The sequence below is a fragment of the Lepidochelys kempii genome, chromosome 3 (assembly GCF_965140265.1).
Source record: "Lepidochelys kempii isolate rLepKem1 chromosome 3, rLepKem1.hap2, whole genome shotgun sequence".
NCBI lineage: Eukaryota > Metazoa > Chordata > Testudines > Cheloniidae > Lepidochelys > Lepidochelys kempii.
The window spans coordinates 44,800,330-44,817,439 of NC_133258.1; the positions used below are offsets into that span (position 1 = coordinate 44,800,330).

At 40.8% G+C, this 17,110-nt stretch overlaps 2 protein-coding genes across 9 annotated transcripts in view; one reads left to right on the top strand and one right to left on the bottom strand.

Moving 5' to 3' along the window:
* The window catches only part of MCPH1 (microcephalin 1), a 232,029-nt gene that overhangs the window by 148,567 nt on the left and 66,352 nt on the right, over positions 1 to 17,110 (top strand). The window contains exon 13 of one of the 7 annotated variants that reach the window (XM_073336224.1): positions 4,057 to 5,015. The exons of 5 other annotated variants lie outside the window; for them this stretch is intronic. In XM_073336224.1, coding sequence (XP_073192325.1) covers positions 4,057 to 4,177 — 121 coding nt within the window. In that variant the 3' untranslated portion in view covers positions 4,178 to 5,015. Of the gene's footprint in view, positions 1 to 4,056; positions 5,016 to 17,110 lie in introns of those variants that run through there. One more of the 7 variants, XM_073336223.1, reaches the window with a different exon arrangement.
* The window catches only part of ANGPT2 (angiopoietin 2), a 71,230-nt gene that overhangs the window by 41,614 nt on the left and 12,506 nt on the right, over positions 1 to 17,110 (bottom strand). For both annotated transcript variants that reach the window (XM_073336234.1, XM_073336233.1), the window contains exon 2: positions 7,328 to 7,483. In XM_073336234.1, the coding sequence (XP_073192335.1) occupies positions 7,328 to 7,483 (156 nt within the window). The remainder of the gene's footprint in view (positions 1 to 7,327; positions 7,484 to 17,110) is intronic.

The window sequence follows — 17,110 nt, forward strand, 5'->3', positions numbered from 1 at the left end:
ATCCTTATATATCTTAGCTCTGGTCTACACTACAGGGTTAGGTCGAATTTAGCCGCATTAGGTCGATTTTATAATGAATGCGTCTACACAAGCAACCCTGTTCCGTCAACCTAAAGGGCTCTTAAAATCGACTTCTGTATTTCTCCCTGGCGAGGGGAGTAGCACTAAAATCGACCTTGCTGGGTCGAATTTGGGGTAGTGCGGATGCAAATCAACGTTATTGGGCTCCGGGAGCTATCCCAGAGTGCTCTAATGTGACCCCTCTGGACAGCACTTTCAGCTCTGATGCACTAGCCCAGGTACACAGGAAAAGCCCTGGGAACTTTTGAATTTCATTTCCTGTTTGGTTTCAGAGTAGCAGCCGTGTTAGTCTGTATTCGCAAAAAGAAAAGGAGTACTAAGTGAGCTCTAGCTCATGAAAGCTTATGCTCAAATAAATTGGTTAGTCTCTAAGGTGCCACAAAAACTTATTTCCTGTTTGGTGGGTGTGGCAAACTCAGCAGCACAGGTGAACATGCAGTCCCCCTATAATCGCAAATGAGCTCCAGCATGGAGCGAACAGGAGACACTGGATCTGATGCTGTATGGGGAGAAGAATCTGTGTAGGCTGAATTCCGATCAAAAAGAAGAAATGCTAATATATATGCCAAAATGGCACAGGGCGTGATGGACAGAGGTTACAACAGGGACACAGCAGTGCTGCATGAAAGTCAAGAAGCTCAGGCAAGCCTACCAAAAGACAAAGGAGACAAATAGTCACTCTGGGTCAGAGCCCCATACATGCCAATTCTATGATCAGCTGCATGGCATTCTGGGGGGGGGGACCCTACCACTACCCCACCACTGTCCGTGGACACCTGCAAGGGGGGAGTCTCACACAACCGGGAGAAGGATTTTGTGGATGAAGAAGAGAAGGAGGAGTAGTAGGAGGAGAATGTACAGCAGGCAAGTGGTGAATCCGTTCTCCCCAGCAGCCAGGACCTTTTCATCACCCTGAAGCCAATACCCTCCCCAAGGCGGGCTCCCCGACCCTGAAGGCGGAGAAGGCAACTCTGGTGAGTGTACATTTGTAACTACAGTACAGGGTTTAAAAGCAATTGTGTTTAATGTTTGATTTGCCCTGAAGAATTGGGATGCATTCACAGCCAGTACAACAACTGGAAAATTCTGTTAACGTGTCTGGGGATGGAGCGGGAATCCTCCAGGGACATCTCCAGGAAGCTCTCCTGGAGGTACTCTGAAAGCCTTTGCTGAAGGTTTCTGGGGAGGGCTGCCTTATTTCATCCTCCATGGTAGGACACTTTACCACGCCAAGCCAGTAGCAAGTAGTCTGGAATCATTGCAGCACAAAGTGTGGCAGCGAATGGTCCTGGGTTTTGGTGGCATTCAAGCAAGATTCAGTCTTTATCTTTCTGTGTTAGCCTCAGGAGAGTGATATCATTCATGGTCACCTGGTTGAAATAGGGAAATTTTTGTAAGGGAACAGTAAAAGGAGTCCAGGAGAGCTGGCTGTATTTCAAGGAATCCCTGTGGAGGTTACAGGGACAAACCATCCCGATGTGTCGAAAGAATAGTAAATATGGCAGGCGACCAGCTTGGCTTAACAGTGAAATCCTAGCGGATCTTAAACATAAAAAAGATGCTTACAAGAAGTGGAAGGTTGGACATATGACCAGGGAAGAGTATAAAAATATTGCTCGGGCATGTAGGAATGAAATCAGGTGGGCCAAATTGCACCTGGAGCTGCAGCTAGCGAGAGATGTCAAGAGTAACAAGAAGGGTTTCTTCAGGTATGTTGGCAACAAGAAGAAAGCCAAGGAAAGTGTGGGCCCCTTACTGAATGAGGGAGGCAACCTAGTGACAGAGGATGTGGAAAAAGCTAATGTACTCAATGCTTTTTTTGCCTCTGTCTTCACGAACAAGGTCAGCTCCCAGACTGCTGCGCTGGGCATCACAACATGGGGAATAGATGGCCAGCCCTCTGTGGAGAAAGAGGTGGTTAGGGACTATTTAGAAAAGCTGGACGTGCACAAGTCCATGGGGCCGGACGAGTTGCATCCGAGAGTGCTGAAGGAATTGGCGGCTGTGATTGCAGAGCCATTGGCCATTATCTTTGAAAACTCGTGGCGAACGGGGAAAGTCCCAGATGACTGGAAAAAGGCTAATGTAGTGCCAATCTTTAAAAAAGGGAAGAAGGAGGATCCTGGGAACTATAGGCCAGTCAGCCTCACCTCAGTCCCCGGAAAAATCATGGAGCAGGTCTTCAAAGAATCAATCCTGAAGCACTTACATGAGAGGAAAGTGATCAGGAACAGTCAGCATGGATTCACCAAGGGAAGGTCATGCCTGACTAATCTAATCGCCTTCTATGATGAGATTACTGGTTCTGTGGATGAAGGGAAAGCAGTGGATGTATTGTTTCTTGACTTTAGCAAAGCTTTTGACACGGTCTCCCACAGTATTCTTATCAGCAAGTTAAAGTAGTATGGGCTGGATGAATGCACTATAAGGTGGGTAGAAAGTTGGCTAGATTGTCAGGCTCAACGGGTAGTGATCAATGGCTCCATGTCTAGTTGGCAGCCGGTGTCAAGTGGAGTGCCCCAAAGGTCGGTCCTGGGGCCGGTTTTATTCAATATCTTCATAAATGATCTGGAGGATGGTGTGGATTGCACTCTCAGCAAATTCGCGGATGATACTAAACTGGGAGGAGTGGTAGAAACGCTGGAGGGCAGGGATAGGATACAGAGGGACCTAGACAAATTGGAGGATTGGGCCAAAAGAAATCTGATGAGGTTCAACAAGGATAAGTGCAGGGTCCTGCACTTAGGACGGAAGAACCCAATGCACAGCTACAGACTAGGGACCGAATGGCTAGGCAGCAGTTCTGCGGAAAAGGACCAAGGGGTGACAGTGGACGAGAAGCTGGATATGAGTCAGCAGTGTGCCCTTGTTGCCAAGAAGGCCAATGGCATTTTGGGATGTATAAGTAGGGGCATAGCAAGCAGATCGAGGGATGTGATTGTCCCCCTCTATTCGACATTGGTGAGGCCTCATCTGGAGTACTGTGTCCAGTTTTGGGCCCCACACTACAAGAAGGATGTGGATAAATTGGAGAGAGTCCAGCGAAGGGCAACAAAAATGATTAGGGGTCTGGAACACATGAGTTATGAGGAGAGGCTGAGGGCACTGGGATTGTTTAGTCTGCAGAAGAGAAGAATGAGGAGGGATTTGATAGCTGCTTTCAACTACCTGAGAGGTGGTTCCAGAGAGGATGGTTCTAGACTATTCTCAGTGGTGGAAGAGGACAGGACAAGGAGTAATGGTCTCAAGTTGCAGTCGGGGAGGTTTAGGTTGGATATTAGGAAAAACTTTTTCACTACGAGGGTGGTGAAACACTGGAATGCGTTACCTAGGGAGGTGGTGGAATCTCCTTCCTTAGAAGTTTTTAAGGTCAGGCTTAACAAAGCCCTGGCTGGGATGATTTAATTGGGGATTGGTCCTGCTTTGAGCAGGGGGTTGGACTAGATGACCTCCTGAGGTCCCTTCCAACCCTGATATTCTATGATTCTATGACCTCGTTCATGCTGGGCTGTTTGCACTTGGCTAAAAGGGATCATCCCATAGCCATGCGGCAGGGGGAGAGGTGAAGGGATCATCCCAAATATCCACGCAGAAGGGTGGGGGCAGGTGTGTGCTGCACATCCTGAAAACCACAGCCCCTCCTTTTAAATGGCAAACCCAACCAGCATTGTTTGCTATGGGAAAGGAGGACGCTGCAGTTTGAAAACATTCCCACATGTTACGAAGGCATTGGAAGCCAAACCCGTGTACCCTTTGGCTTACCATGGCTGCCTGGAAATTGAATTCTGTTGCCCAGCCGTGTGTGATGTGTCACCATACCGGCAGGTGCTCAATATAAAAGGCAAAATGAGACCTTGTACCTAAAGCACATGTGCTATCTGCTGTGAATTGCTTGATTCACTGTGAAAGACTCTCCCTTTTATTCTCAGAAATGTATCATCTTAAATTTTACTCTCCCTTTTTATCCGCCTGCAGCTGCAAATGTTTCTATGCTCCTACTATCATCTCCGTCCCTGAGGTTATCACAGATCAGAAGGCGAAAAATATGCACTTGCAATTACATGTTTTCCAAGCTCATACAGTCCTCCCGCACTGATAGGGTACAGCTGAACGCATGGAGGCATTCAGTGGCAGAGACCAGGAAAGCAGTAAGTGAGCATGATGAGAAGAGGCAGGATGCAATGCTGAGGCTAATGGGGGAGCAAACGGATATGCTTAGGCATCTGGTGGAGCTGCAGGAAAGCCAAGAAGCGCACAGACCGCCACTGCATCCACTGTACAACTGCCTGCCCTCCTCCCCAAGTTCCATATCCTCCTCACCCAGACACCCAAGAACGCAGGCGGGTGGGGGAGGAGGGAAAGCGGGGAGGCTCCGGGCACCCAGCCACTCCACTCCAGAGGATGGCCCAAGCAACAGAAGGCTGTCATTCAAACAGTTTTGATTTGTAATGTGGCTACAATAAGCAATGTGTTCTTGTCCTTCCCTCCTCCCCCTCCCCACCCGGGCTACCTTATCAGTTATCTCCCTTTTTTTTAATTAATAAAGAAAGAATGCAAGGTTTCAAAACAATAGTGACTTTATTTTCATTGCCAGCTGTGATCGAAGGGGGGAGGGTGGTGGCTTACATGAAATTAAAATCAACAAAGGGGGTGGGTTTGCATCAAGGAGAAACACACATACAATTGTCAAACCGAAGCCTGGCCAGTCATGAAACTGGTTTTCAAAGCCTCTTTGATGCGCAGTGCGCCTACCTGTGTTCTTCTAATCACCCTGGTGTCTGGCTGTTCAAAATTGGCAGCCAGGCGATTTGCCTCAATCTCCCCCTTACTCTCACAGATATTATGGAGCACACAGCGAGCAGTAATAACAATGGGAATATTGGTTGCACTGAGGTCTAACCTAGTCAGCAAACAGCACCAGAGAGCTTTTAAACGTCCAAAGGCACATTTTACCATCATTCTGCACTTGCTCAGCCTATAGTTGAACTTCTCCTTACTACTGTCCAGCCTGCCTGTGTATGGCTTCATGAGCCATAGGAACAAGGGGTAGGCTGGGTCTCCAAGGATAACTATTGGCATTTCAACATCCCCAATGATAATTTTCTGGTCTGGGAAGCAAGTCTCTTCTTGCAGCTGCTCAAACAGCACGGAGTTCCTAAAGATGCGAGTGTCATGCACCTTTCCCAGCCATCCCACGTTGATGTCAGTGAAAAAGTCCCTTGTGATCCACTAGTGCTTGCAGCACCATTGAGAAGTACCCCTTGTAGTTTATGTACTGGTTGACAAGGTGATCCGTTGTCAAGATAGGGATATGCGTTCCGTCTATTGCCCCACCTCAGTTAGGGAAACCCATCCACTATGACTTGCACATTTCCCAGAGTCACTAACCTTGATAGCAGAACGTCAGTGATTGCATTGGCTACTTGAATCACAGCAGTCCCTACAGTAGATTTGCCCACTCCAAATTGATTCCCGACAGACCAGTAGCAGTCAGGTGTTGCAAGCTTCTACACTGCTATCACCACTCGCTTCTCAACTGTCAGGGCAGCTCTCATCTTGGTATTCTTGTGCTTCAGGGCCAGGGAAAGCAATTCACAGAGTTCCAGGAAAGTGGTCTTACGCATGCGAAAGTTTCACAGCCACTGGGAATCATCCCATACCCGCAAGATTATGTGGTCCCACCAGTCTGTGCCTGTTTGCCAGGCCCAGAATCGGCATTCCACTGTATCAACCAGCCTTACTGCAGCCATGATGTCTCAATTGCCATGTCCTGTGCTTTCAGGAATGTCTGTGTCCATGACCTCCTCACATGTCCTCATGCTGCCGTCTCTTAGCCAGGTTCCGCACATACTGCAGTATAGTGCACGAGGTGTTTACAATGCTCAGAACAGCAGTGGTGAGCTGAGCGGGCTCCATGCTTGCCGTGCTATGGCGTCTACACGTGTAACCCAGGAAAAAAGGTGCCAAATGATTGTCTGCCATTGCTTTCATGGAGGGAGGGGAGACTGACGACATGTACCCAACACCACCCGCGACAATGTTTTTGCCCCATCAGGCATTGGGAGCTTAACCCAGTATTCCAATGGGCAGAGGAGACTGCGGGAACTGAGGGATAGCTTCCCACAGTGCAATACTCCGTGAGTCAATGCTAGCCGTGGTAGTGAGGACGCACTCTGACGACTTAATGTGCTTAGTGGGGACATACACAATCGACTGTTTAAAATCGCTTTCTAAAGATCGACTTCTATAAAATTGACCTAATTTCATAGTGTAGACATACCCTTACTCTGCAATTTAGAACTGTTTGTTTGCTGAGGCATTTAGAAAAAATCAGTTTTTGATGATTTGTCTGCTAGCAGACTTTTCAATTAGAGCAATAATTAATGATACACCTTTAAATTCATTCATTTTGAAAACTGTGTGTCACTTATTGTGTGGTAATAATTGTTAAATTGTTTTTTTTGTTTGTTTTTTTAACTACAGCAATAAGATAAAAGAAGGTATGTGGTTATTCAGTAGTGACCATACTTGTGGATGCAATTGTCTTGAGCCTTAAACCAGTGCTGGAACTCTGTAAAGTTTTTCCACTTTTAGTATGGGAACTTCTCAGTTTCTTTTAAAGACCCACACTTGAATTGGGACTTCACACTGAAGTCAACTAGAAAAAAAATTGCCCTTTACTTTTTCTAGTAGCTTCCTCTAATTCCTCAGCCTTTCTTCCATGAATTTAATCTTCTTGTGGTTCATCCCACAGTGAAATCATAAAAATGTACTTATGACATTAGTGTCTTATGGTGGAAATGACTCTGATTATCCTAGATTCATTATGATATCATAACAGTGTTCACAAGGAGAGAATAAGCTATCATGGAGGACACTTATTGATTAGGAAAAAATAAAATAAAGAGCAGAAATAAGAATAATTTTTATTTTTACAGTACTCTGAAGCCTAGAAAGTCATTTAGCAGATCAGAAGCATAGTCCCTGTCCCAAAGAAAATAAAACTCCAGGTTAGCTGTGACTTGACAAATTGGACGTGAATAATCAGGAAGGGGAAGTAGTATGGGTTACAGCAGATCATATGATTATTCAATTTAGGCTGGGGCAGATCTTGGAGGTTTTAAATGTATTATTTATTAAAGAAATATGCAACTAACATTTTAAAATTTCCCTGTTATGACAATCCCTTGTATGGGTTGCTCCAAAGACCACTAAAGTCAATGAAAATCTGAAATGTATTACTTACTTGAGCTTCAACATCTGTCAACTTGCGGGTCTGTTCAGCTGTTTGATTCAGTAGGTTTGTGCCTATTTCAATCATTACTGCAGTCTGATTCTGCACTGCATTTTGCTGGATCTCTACCATTTCTTTCTTCATATTGTCTTGGATATAATTCTCAAGCTACAAGAGGAAAAGAAAGATAATTGCTTTCTTTACATTTTTGTTTAAGAATACAGTCAACATGCAGATTAGCTCCACCAGAAGGAGCAACAGCAGGAGTGCGTGCCGAGTTAAAGATCTTGTGGCCACCAGAGTTAATCACTATTACGTAGAACTATTCTGGGCAGGTGTAGAAATAGAATCATAGAATATCAGGATTGGAAGAGACCTCAGGAGGTCATCTAGTCCAACCCCCTGCTCAAAGCAGGACAAATCCCCAGTTTTTGCCCCAGATCCCTAAATGGCCCCCTCAAGGATTGAACTCACAACCCTGCGTTTAGCAGGCCAATGCTCAAACCACTAAGCTATCCTTCCCCCCTCAAATGCTCAGAACAGCAGCGGTGAGCTGCTATATTACAACTATATTTGTCACCCTAAGGAATCAATGAGATTCCTTTTATAATCCAACACATTTTGAAAGGTTCATTCTTTAGTCTGAAGCTGCCAGGCTGTGCCTATATCTTGTTTTATTCAAAACCATTCACAAAACCAAATCCATAGAGTCTGAGATGAAGGATCAAAATGGACTCTTTAAAATCATTTTATGGATTTCAGTACTATGGGAGTTTTTTTTAAAAAAAGGTATTCTTTCAAAATCTCAGGATTTTAGAGCTTATATGAGTAAAATAAATAAAAACTTTCTGTTTGAGGATCTGAGAGGTTTTGGTCTCTATGATGAAACCTGTTAAAGAAAGAAAAGGAAGCTGGCATCTCCGAATTACATTTCAGAATTTCTGAAGGTCTACAGGCTTATAAAGCATCGAGGCCTTTCAGAAGAATTAAGAATAAAAGAAAGAAACCCCTGTTTGCTGAAGGGCCAGGTGTTTTCCCAGTGCTTTGGAATTAGAATAGAGCATCTCTCTCAAAACCCAACATCTTTATGGGGTTAAATATAGCGCACAAACCCCCTTTTCTCTTTTTACTGCTGCTTGAAGAGAAAAAGTCTCTAACCATAGTCAATACATGAGACTTTAGTGAGTTTTAACTTTATGGGAATTCTGCATCTTCGTTATTACATTAAGATTTTTGGGGGGGAAATGTTCAAACTCCAGCTGCAAAATTTTTTAAATTACCTGTTTTTTTATATTTGTTTTAATTCAGAAACTGATTTACCTGTAAATTCCCAGAAAATCTGTGTACTCGAAAGTGCTGTAATTTTGGAGAGAATACACAGTATTTGTCCTGCATAGTAAAGTGGTTACATTCCTGTTTTTAAATGCAAAATTCAATTCAGCCTTAAAAAGAAGCACAGCTCACAGAACCACATAATAAACAGACTTCAAAGGTTCTGTTTTGAAGGATCGGGGAAAGGAGGTAGATTTCTGATAGAATTTGAAAGAAGGCACAATATGACAATATTCTAACTGCACCATGCAGTGATATTCTCCAAGGTTTTTTTGTCATGGAAGTTGGTACTGGATGAAATTTTTGTGTAAAAACCATATGTTTAATACATGTTAATGACACCTAATTAAAGAAAGTAACCCTGAGTGAATTCACAGAAAAGTAACCCTTTTAACACAGGTTTTGATCCCAAAGCTTTTAGAAGGAGTTAAAAAAAATACTTTAAAAATTAGTTTATTTCATAGTATAACGATGATAAAACATTTTTAGACACACATATAAAGCATGTGTCTGTTAATAGAAAATTATCTTTCAGCTGTTGGTTTGAGTATATTATTAATCACTTGCAGAAAGAATTGACTTGCCAATTCTTAGTTAAATGAAGAATCTTTGTGATCCATATTGTTTAGTTTGTGTTCATCTTACAGAACAACTTTGCTAATAGACTAACAAATGATTTGTGCTTTTCTGGAGACATTTTATTTTGTACTTTATCCATTTAAAATTATAAATGAGATTTTGGTTTTGTCGTCTTGAATGTTAAATGGTTTATCTAAACAAACTAAACATTCGTGTTCTTGGCAGCAATAATTCTTTTATTAATACACACATTAAAATCCCTACTTTGCCAAATGTCAACCCGCATGAATGGCACGAATAAGCATATAGTACATGATGCAGATCTCAGTCTCAAAGATCCCTGGGTGGAGTGAACAATCAAACATTTTAATCAAAGTAGGCTCATCCTGCTAACAGCCACATTTATGCCCCAGACAATGACAGATATGTGCCATGAACCATGAGTCCCTAACCCACCCTTGTAACCCAACTAATGAAGCCTTGCCATAGTAAAAGGACTTGACGATGAAATTAACTAAAAACTAAAACAAAAGGGAAACAGATTAGCTCATTTATTGTGGGTGGATGTAAAGTATCATCAGAATATAATTAGTGAATTTAAATTAAACTCATTTTTATTAATATAACATTATTAATTATGAGTATTAATCTAATTTATAACACAGTTAACAACATCTGTATTTTAACATCTAATTTTAAGATGTTAGCATCTCTAAGGAGGGAGTGAAAATAATAGTAGGTGGAAATAAGTTATTCTGGTAACTATGATTAAAGCATGATGCTAACAAATTGGTTGAAGTAACTGATATCTGCTATTGAAATGAGCATGATCTTTTATTTAGTTTTCAGTCCAGAAAACATAAATCTAATACAAATTACCTCTCAGCAGGATGAGATGGGAGGAGAGAAGAGAACTCACAGCAATTACTAGTAACTGCTTGCTTATTCCCTTATAGCATTCTGATACTACTGTGCATGCAGTGTGATTATAATCTCGGACTACACTGAGGATTTCAGGGAAATCTCTCACAGATACTTTAGCACTGGCACAACTCCTCTGGTACTAGCAACAATGGTAAAAATGCCTCCAGCTGAACTACACTAGTGCCTCTACCATTGTTAACCTTGTGGGATCTGCATTTCTATTTGTGAAATGGTACACAATTTCCGTGAAATCCTCAATATAGACTTTGTCTACGCTACCACTTTTGTCCGTCAGAGGTGTGAAAAAAGTTTCACCGACAAAAGTGCTGGTGTGGAGAGGCTCTCCTGCCGACATAGCTAATGCTGCTGATTGGGGTGGTTTAATTATGCTGGCAGGAGAGCTGTCTCCTGCCAGCAAAGAGTGGCTACCGGTGAGACCTTACAGCAGTACAGCTGTAGCGGTATAGCTCTACTGCTGTAAGGTCCGTAGTGTAGACATAGCCTTAGCCATCAATAGAATATAAGGCTATCTGAGGTTGGGTCATCAGCACTAAAACAACCATTCAGGCTCCCGAAGAGATCTCCCAGGTTCTGCAATAAAGGAGATGCAGTTAAGAAGAGAAAGCTATAGCAAGTAGGTCACTGAGAGATTTCAGCTCTCTGGGAAAGTGCACACCCAACAGACAGAGGAAAATGGACAATCCATTGCTAAAGAGAGGAGAAATGTACTGTACCCACCCTCCTAAGAGAAAAATAGAGCAGAAGAATTCATTAAGCTTGGTACTTTGATTAGATGGCAGAGGAGGAAAGCCTGAACTGCCCACTCACTTGTGAAGAAGTATCTGAGGAGTAAACTCAGAGAAGAGAGATGTGAGGGGGAAAAAACAAGAAAAGGCTCCTAAGCCGCTTACCTCAGTTTGTTGGAGGGATCTAGAGAGGAGAATTTTTTGAGCATAGCAGAGGTTTTCTGAGAAACTAGAAACAGTTTCATTCCCATAAGGTGACAATTGGACACCTAACAGAATGGATTTAGGAATAGTCTGTAGTACAGTAGGTTTGCCAGGATAGCTATACCGGCAAACTCTCTTAATATAGCTTATCCTGGATCCCCAAATGAAATAAACTATACCATCAAAAACACTTTTTGGGTAGTATAACTGCATCTAGTATAGGGCCTCTGCCATTAAAGAAATAGTTTTTTTTTTTGTTTTTTGTTTTTAAACCCTCCTCTAACTACTATACCAGCAAAAATTTTAAGTGTAGACTTGGCTTAACACTTAGCGGTACATTGTGAGGGTAGCAGTAAGAGGAGGTGTCCTCACAAAGTCATCCTATCTCTGTGGTCAAGAGACCTGCAATGTCAGTTGATCATTTTCTTATAGTTTGTTTAAAGCCCTGCTCTCTCCCCTCTTGTTCTTTTCTCTGACAAACACTGAGAAATATGGTGAGACATGAAAGTAGGAGACATAGCAAACCTCCATATTTTCAGCAGAGGAGGCAAGAGTTTGAGAAGGCCATTTCTGACCCTCTTTTTATGTTAATCCTGTTTTTCAGCATTCCTATTAATCCCTTCCCCCAGAAATAGCTATAGTGGTTGTCTTTGCATATAGTGCTACAGTAGCGCAGCTATCGCATGTTAGTGAAGACACTATTCTGCCAACAGGAGAGTGTCTCCCCTTGGCATAGTTAATCCACCTTCCCAAAGAACTCTCCCATCAACATAGTGCTGTCTACATAGAGGGTTAGATAGGTATAACTGTTGCTCAGGGGTTTGGATTTTTCATACCCGTGAGTGACGTAGCTATACCAATATAGATCTGTAGTGTAGGCTTGGTCGTAGTTGTCCTCAGACTTTGATTATGTTCAGCAGTGTGCTCTGCAAATTATGTATTTTAAACTTTTGTAAAATACTAAACATTATTTGGCATTATGGAACACGAGTGAGTTAATATTCAAACTTACAAAGAGCTCTTCTTCAGGTCTGCGAAACATACTCAGAGTGTCACAGCTAAATACAAACAGTTGAACATATTTCAAGGGACCATTCATGGTAAAGTGGCCCATTAACAGCTCTCTAGTCATAGATGGGGAAGAGGGGGGAAAAGCTGGGGGTGAATTAAGTGGGTTATAGACTGTTGTAAGAAGACCTAAAGGTATAGAATCTAGCAAAGTTATGAATTAAAGCTCAAGGCTTGTCTTTTGAGGGTGTTGTGCAGGTTTCCTTTGAGAACGAGGATTGAGAGGTCAGATATAGAATGATTGCTTTGTGAAAAGTGTTCACCCACAGGTATATTTGTTTTTGTCATTTATTGTTTTTCTGTGTGAGTTCATTCAAGAGCTTAGTGATTGTCTGGTTTCATCCACATAGTTGTTGTTGGGGCATTTAGTGCACTGGATGAGGTACAGCACATGTTGTGATAGGCATGTGTAGGACGCATGGACTGTAAAAGGTGTGTTGTGGGGAGTGTTGATCATAGTAGCAGTGGAAATATGTGTACAGGATTTGCATATTTTATGGTAGGGTCAGTACTGCTTTGAGTTTGTGTGTCCTGATCTGTGGGGAGCATACTTCTGATGAGGAGGTTGGTGTGTGTGAAGGCCAGAAGATGGTGTTCAGGAACAATTTCTTTCAGGATGTGTTCCCCATGTGTATGGATATCCCAATGTGGGCTGGTAGGTGACAACTAGAGGTGTGTGCTCAGAGGGGGCTTTATTTTTGTATTGAAGCAGGTTCTTCTAGGGTATTTGGGATGGCCTGTTTCATAATGCAATCTGTTTCTCTGCAGTGTCCTTATTTCATGAAAGTGGTGGTAAGTGTGTTAAGGAATATATCTTGGACTTCCTGTCGTACCTGAGTTCCTGGCTGTAGATAACAGATTTCTTGGTGTTTGGCATGGTCAGTGGATCTGTGAAGATAGATCCATGGGTTTCTTGTATATAGTTGTCTCTAGGGTTCCATTGTTGAAGCTGATTGTGGTGCCCAAGAAGTGGATGTTAGTATGGGCGTGTTCTACAGAGAGTTTGATGGATGGGTGGTAGGGTTATTGAAGTTGTGGTGTAAATCCTGTGAGGGAGTTTAGGTTATCCCTCAAGAGGATGAAATATCATCAATGTAGCTCAAGTATATCATTGGTTTCATGCTGCATTCAACCAGAAATTCTTCTTCAAGGTGGCCCATGAAGAGGTTGGCATACTGGGTAACCATCCTACTATTCATGGCTGTCCTCATACTTTGTCCAAAGTGTTTTGTTCTTGAATGTAAAATTGTTATGTGTGAGGATGAAATGGATGAGTTTGACCATTTGATTGAGGTAGATATCTCAGGGTTTGAGATATCTGGTAAATATTTGAGGCAGACAGCGATGCCATCATTGAGTGATGTTGGTGTATAGGTAGGTGACATCCATGGAGGTAAGGTTGGTGTCTCTTTCACCAACAGAAGTTGGTCAAGTAAAAGATATTCCCTCAACCACCTTGTCTCAATAATGTCCTGAGACCAACATGGCTACAACAACACTGCATACATTATGGAACATAGCAATTATTTCGTGCAATTAATCTCCTAAATTGATTTAGAAAAAATCTGAGGTGAAAAAACTAAAATAAAACAAGGTCTGCATGATATTTAGTTAGGAAAATATGTATAATTGCTTTGTTTCTCTATACTGCATTCATTACGTTGTCTAAGTTTCCTGTTTCTAATTCTCTAGATTTTATTGGACAAAATGAGAGAGATTGAAAGAGTCACTGTAGTCACTTACAAAAAATAAACTATACCTCTAGCACAATTAGGGCCTTGGTCTCACTTTCTTGCCTGTTTCAGAGTGTCTGCTGTATGGCCCCATTCAGTTTCTCACTGGCTGACTGAGTCACATGAGGTAGCATCTGTCCCACAACCTGGAGCACCTTTTAAAGCACTTCCCCCAAATGTACAGATGTGGCAGTGGGAATTAGTTCAGGTGGCCCTGGTGGAACTCCTGGGAGTGCTAACCCACAGATGCATTCTTGCTCAGGCTGGAGATCATAGTGTATATAGACTTAAAATACAAGTCTCTGAAATCTATGTCATTTAAATGACTATGTTTTTTTAATTTAAAGCTAAGAGATTAAATATTACATTTTATGTTTTTATTCAAAATTAAAAGCTACACTAAGTGTTGCTTAAGGTGAAGTTGTTTTCCTGTATGTCAATGAACATGTATAACAGTAAAATATATTTCAGGCTTTATACGAAGGAAAAAGTATAGTTTGGTTAAACATACGAGCATACAAGTCTTCCATCATTCTTACAGGTACAGAAACATTAATATTTTTTCCAGAAATATCAAATTTGAGAAATCTTAAGCCAGTCTTTGACAGTGGGGTTCCTGAACTCAGATTTAGCTATCATGTATACTGTAATATAGAAAGAATGAAAAAAGATATTAATTGTTCTCACCATACTCTGCATTAATTTGCTCACATTTGTCTCTGCATGGCTGTAACTTCTCAGTAATATGAAGGCTAAACACTGTTAAGATTTCTATTTTGCAAACGTTCTAGTTTTCTTTATCTCCATATTTGTTTTCACTTTTTGACAATGTTAGCTATTAACTAAAATGGAAGCATAAATTGAAAATATTGCTAGCACTTTCATGTTCCATTTATATTACTGGACCTAAGGAAACAAATTTTAAAGTATTATCTTCATGTTTAAAAAGAAAAAAGCTAGCTTCATTTGCCTATTTGTGATCATGTTCTCTTTGTATAAAAATTCCCAATTAAAAGTATGTAACATGAGGTTTTTGTTGCAACAGTATTAGAAAAATAAAATAAATCTTATTCCATTTTACTAAAAGCCAAAACGGAATCAGGAATTTAGTGTTCTGCAACTTGAAGAAAAATGAATAGACTATAAAATAAGCACATGATTTCAGGCTGGAAGAAAGTCAGTTTAAAATTGTTTGCAGTGTTGTCAATTTAAAACTGGTTTATTGCTGTTGATGCTTAGGGCAGGAAGTCCCTTTAGACTTCTGTTTCACAAGGGAAAAATAATCCTCTTGAGAATGCATGTGGAAATGCTTGAGAAGCCTGCAGTGTTAGTTCTTTACATGCCCTACTGAGTGTATTTGTGCCAGACCAGGCCTCCTGCTAAGCTTTTGTCTCATCTCTCTTTTCTGTTGTCCCCCCACCATCCCCCCCAAAAACAAAGTGAAAGTAAAAGTAAAAACATAAATGAATAATATCTGGACATCCATTGGGATATATTGGAAAATGTTCACAATACAATTTTAGAATAAAATGCTAAAGGTTTAAGTGATAGTGTTTAGAATAGTAAATAAGCACATTAAAAACAAATTATATGCCTGATGTCCCCTTCAGGGAAATAAACTGTTAAGATAAAGATGAAAATCAAATCTCCATTAATGACATGAAACCTAATGAATATAAATATCTCCATTGTCTTCACAAGCATATATAAAACATGACAATGTCAAGAGAAATAGTCTCATCTGAAAGCACAGTGGTTTATGTGGAGCTTCTCAATACTAAAAGATTTTGTAGCATTATATGAATATTTTCCCTTACGTATTTTGAGCTAACTGCAAATATTGTGACCCAAATGACTATTGTGAAAAAGCACAAGAGTACATAGTAGGTAGAGAGGGATTTTCAGATCTCAAGATATCCAAAAGCTCTTCACAATTCCAAATATTGTAATTTGTAATCTCACATATGCAAATCATATTTTTTCCTAAATAGTTTGCCATTTAAAAGAGAGTGAAGGTATTTAATATCCTTGAAGATATTTAATATTGGGGTGGATGTATATTTTAGACTATCTGGACTATAAATGAAAATGACTCACATCTATTTTAATTTCTGTGCTTGAGGTTTCTTTAAATATTCTCAGCAAATAAATGCATGCTAGAAAACATTGTAATAGTTTTAATCACTTTCTGTATGAAACCCAATGTGTAAATATATCAGTAAAAAGCAAAAAAAACCAACCTATTATATAATCAGAAATAGATTAAATTACCTGAGCTTTTATTCTAAAACACTGTTTTTCAGGATCAAAGCTAAGTGGTATTTGCTCTTAGAAGGCAGGGAAGGAATTCATAAAGTTCCCATTAGTCTAAAAATAAAGGACAAATAAATAAATAAATGTCTGAGTCATTAATGGCATTTTGCCGAAGTTTAGTAGCAATGAAGCCAGGAAGACAGTGAGTCAGTGGTGCTCCTGCTATTCACTAGACTGTGTATAAAAAGTCTTGTGTGAACATAATGAATGGGTTCATCCAAACCACTTTAAGCTATTTAGAGTTAGGACTCCTCGTTTACAAAGAATATAAGTAACCTTGCCACACGTTACTTAATTTTTTATTCAAGATTCGTGTCAGGCCAGACTTTCATTATAACCAATTAAATATTCTCACTTTTTTGGAGAGGATGTGGGATATCTAAAGCCTTTGCATTGTCAGTATTAGTAATATTTGTACAGCACCAATAATGAGCGGGGACCTTTTGCAAACGGGTATAAAGACGTGTTCCTGCCCTGAAGAAAATACAGTCTGAATAAACTGTCAGTACTCGGGAAGTGAAGTAATCCTTAGCTACTTGCTTAGTCTGTTTTCAGCAGGACAGTGAACGGGATAGAACAAATAGACTATAAGTGACTTGCTTCATTAGTAGTACTTATCACCAGGGATGCTCTGGGATCTGTATGCATACAGGTATTGTCCAACAAATGTACTAACACCATGAAGTTTTTAGGAAGTTAGTGGAGCTACTTGGGATTAAGCTCTCTCGTTACCTTTTTATTGTACTTTAGTTCCCAGATCCACTGAAGTCTGTCATAAATTTCTCCTTTGAGAAGATACCCTGTTTTACAAATGTCTTATGACATGGGCTGACCTATAATAACTGAATTATTTTAGGAGGTAAAAAGTAAAAACTTCCTTTCAAAATTTGCTCGTA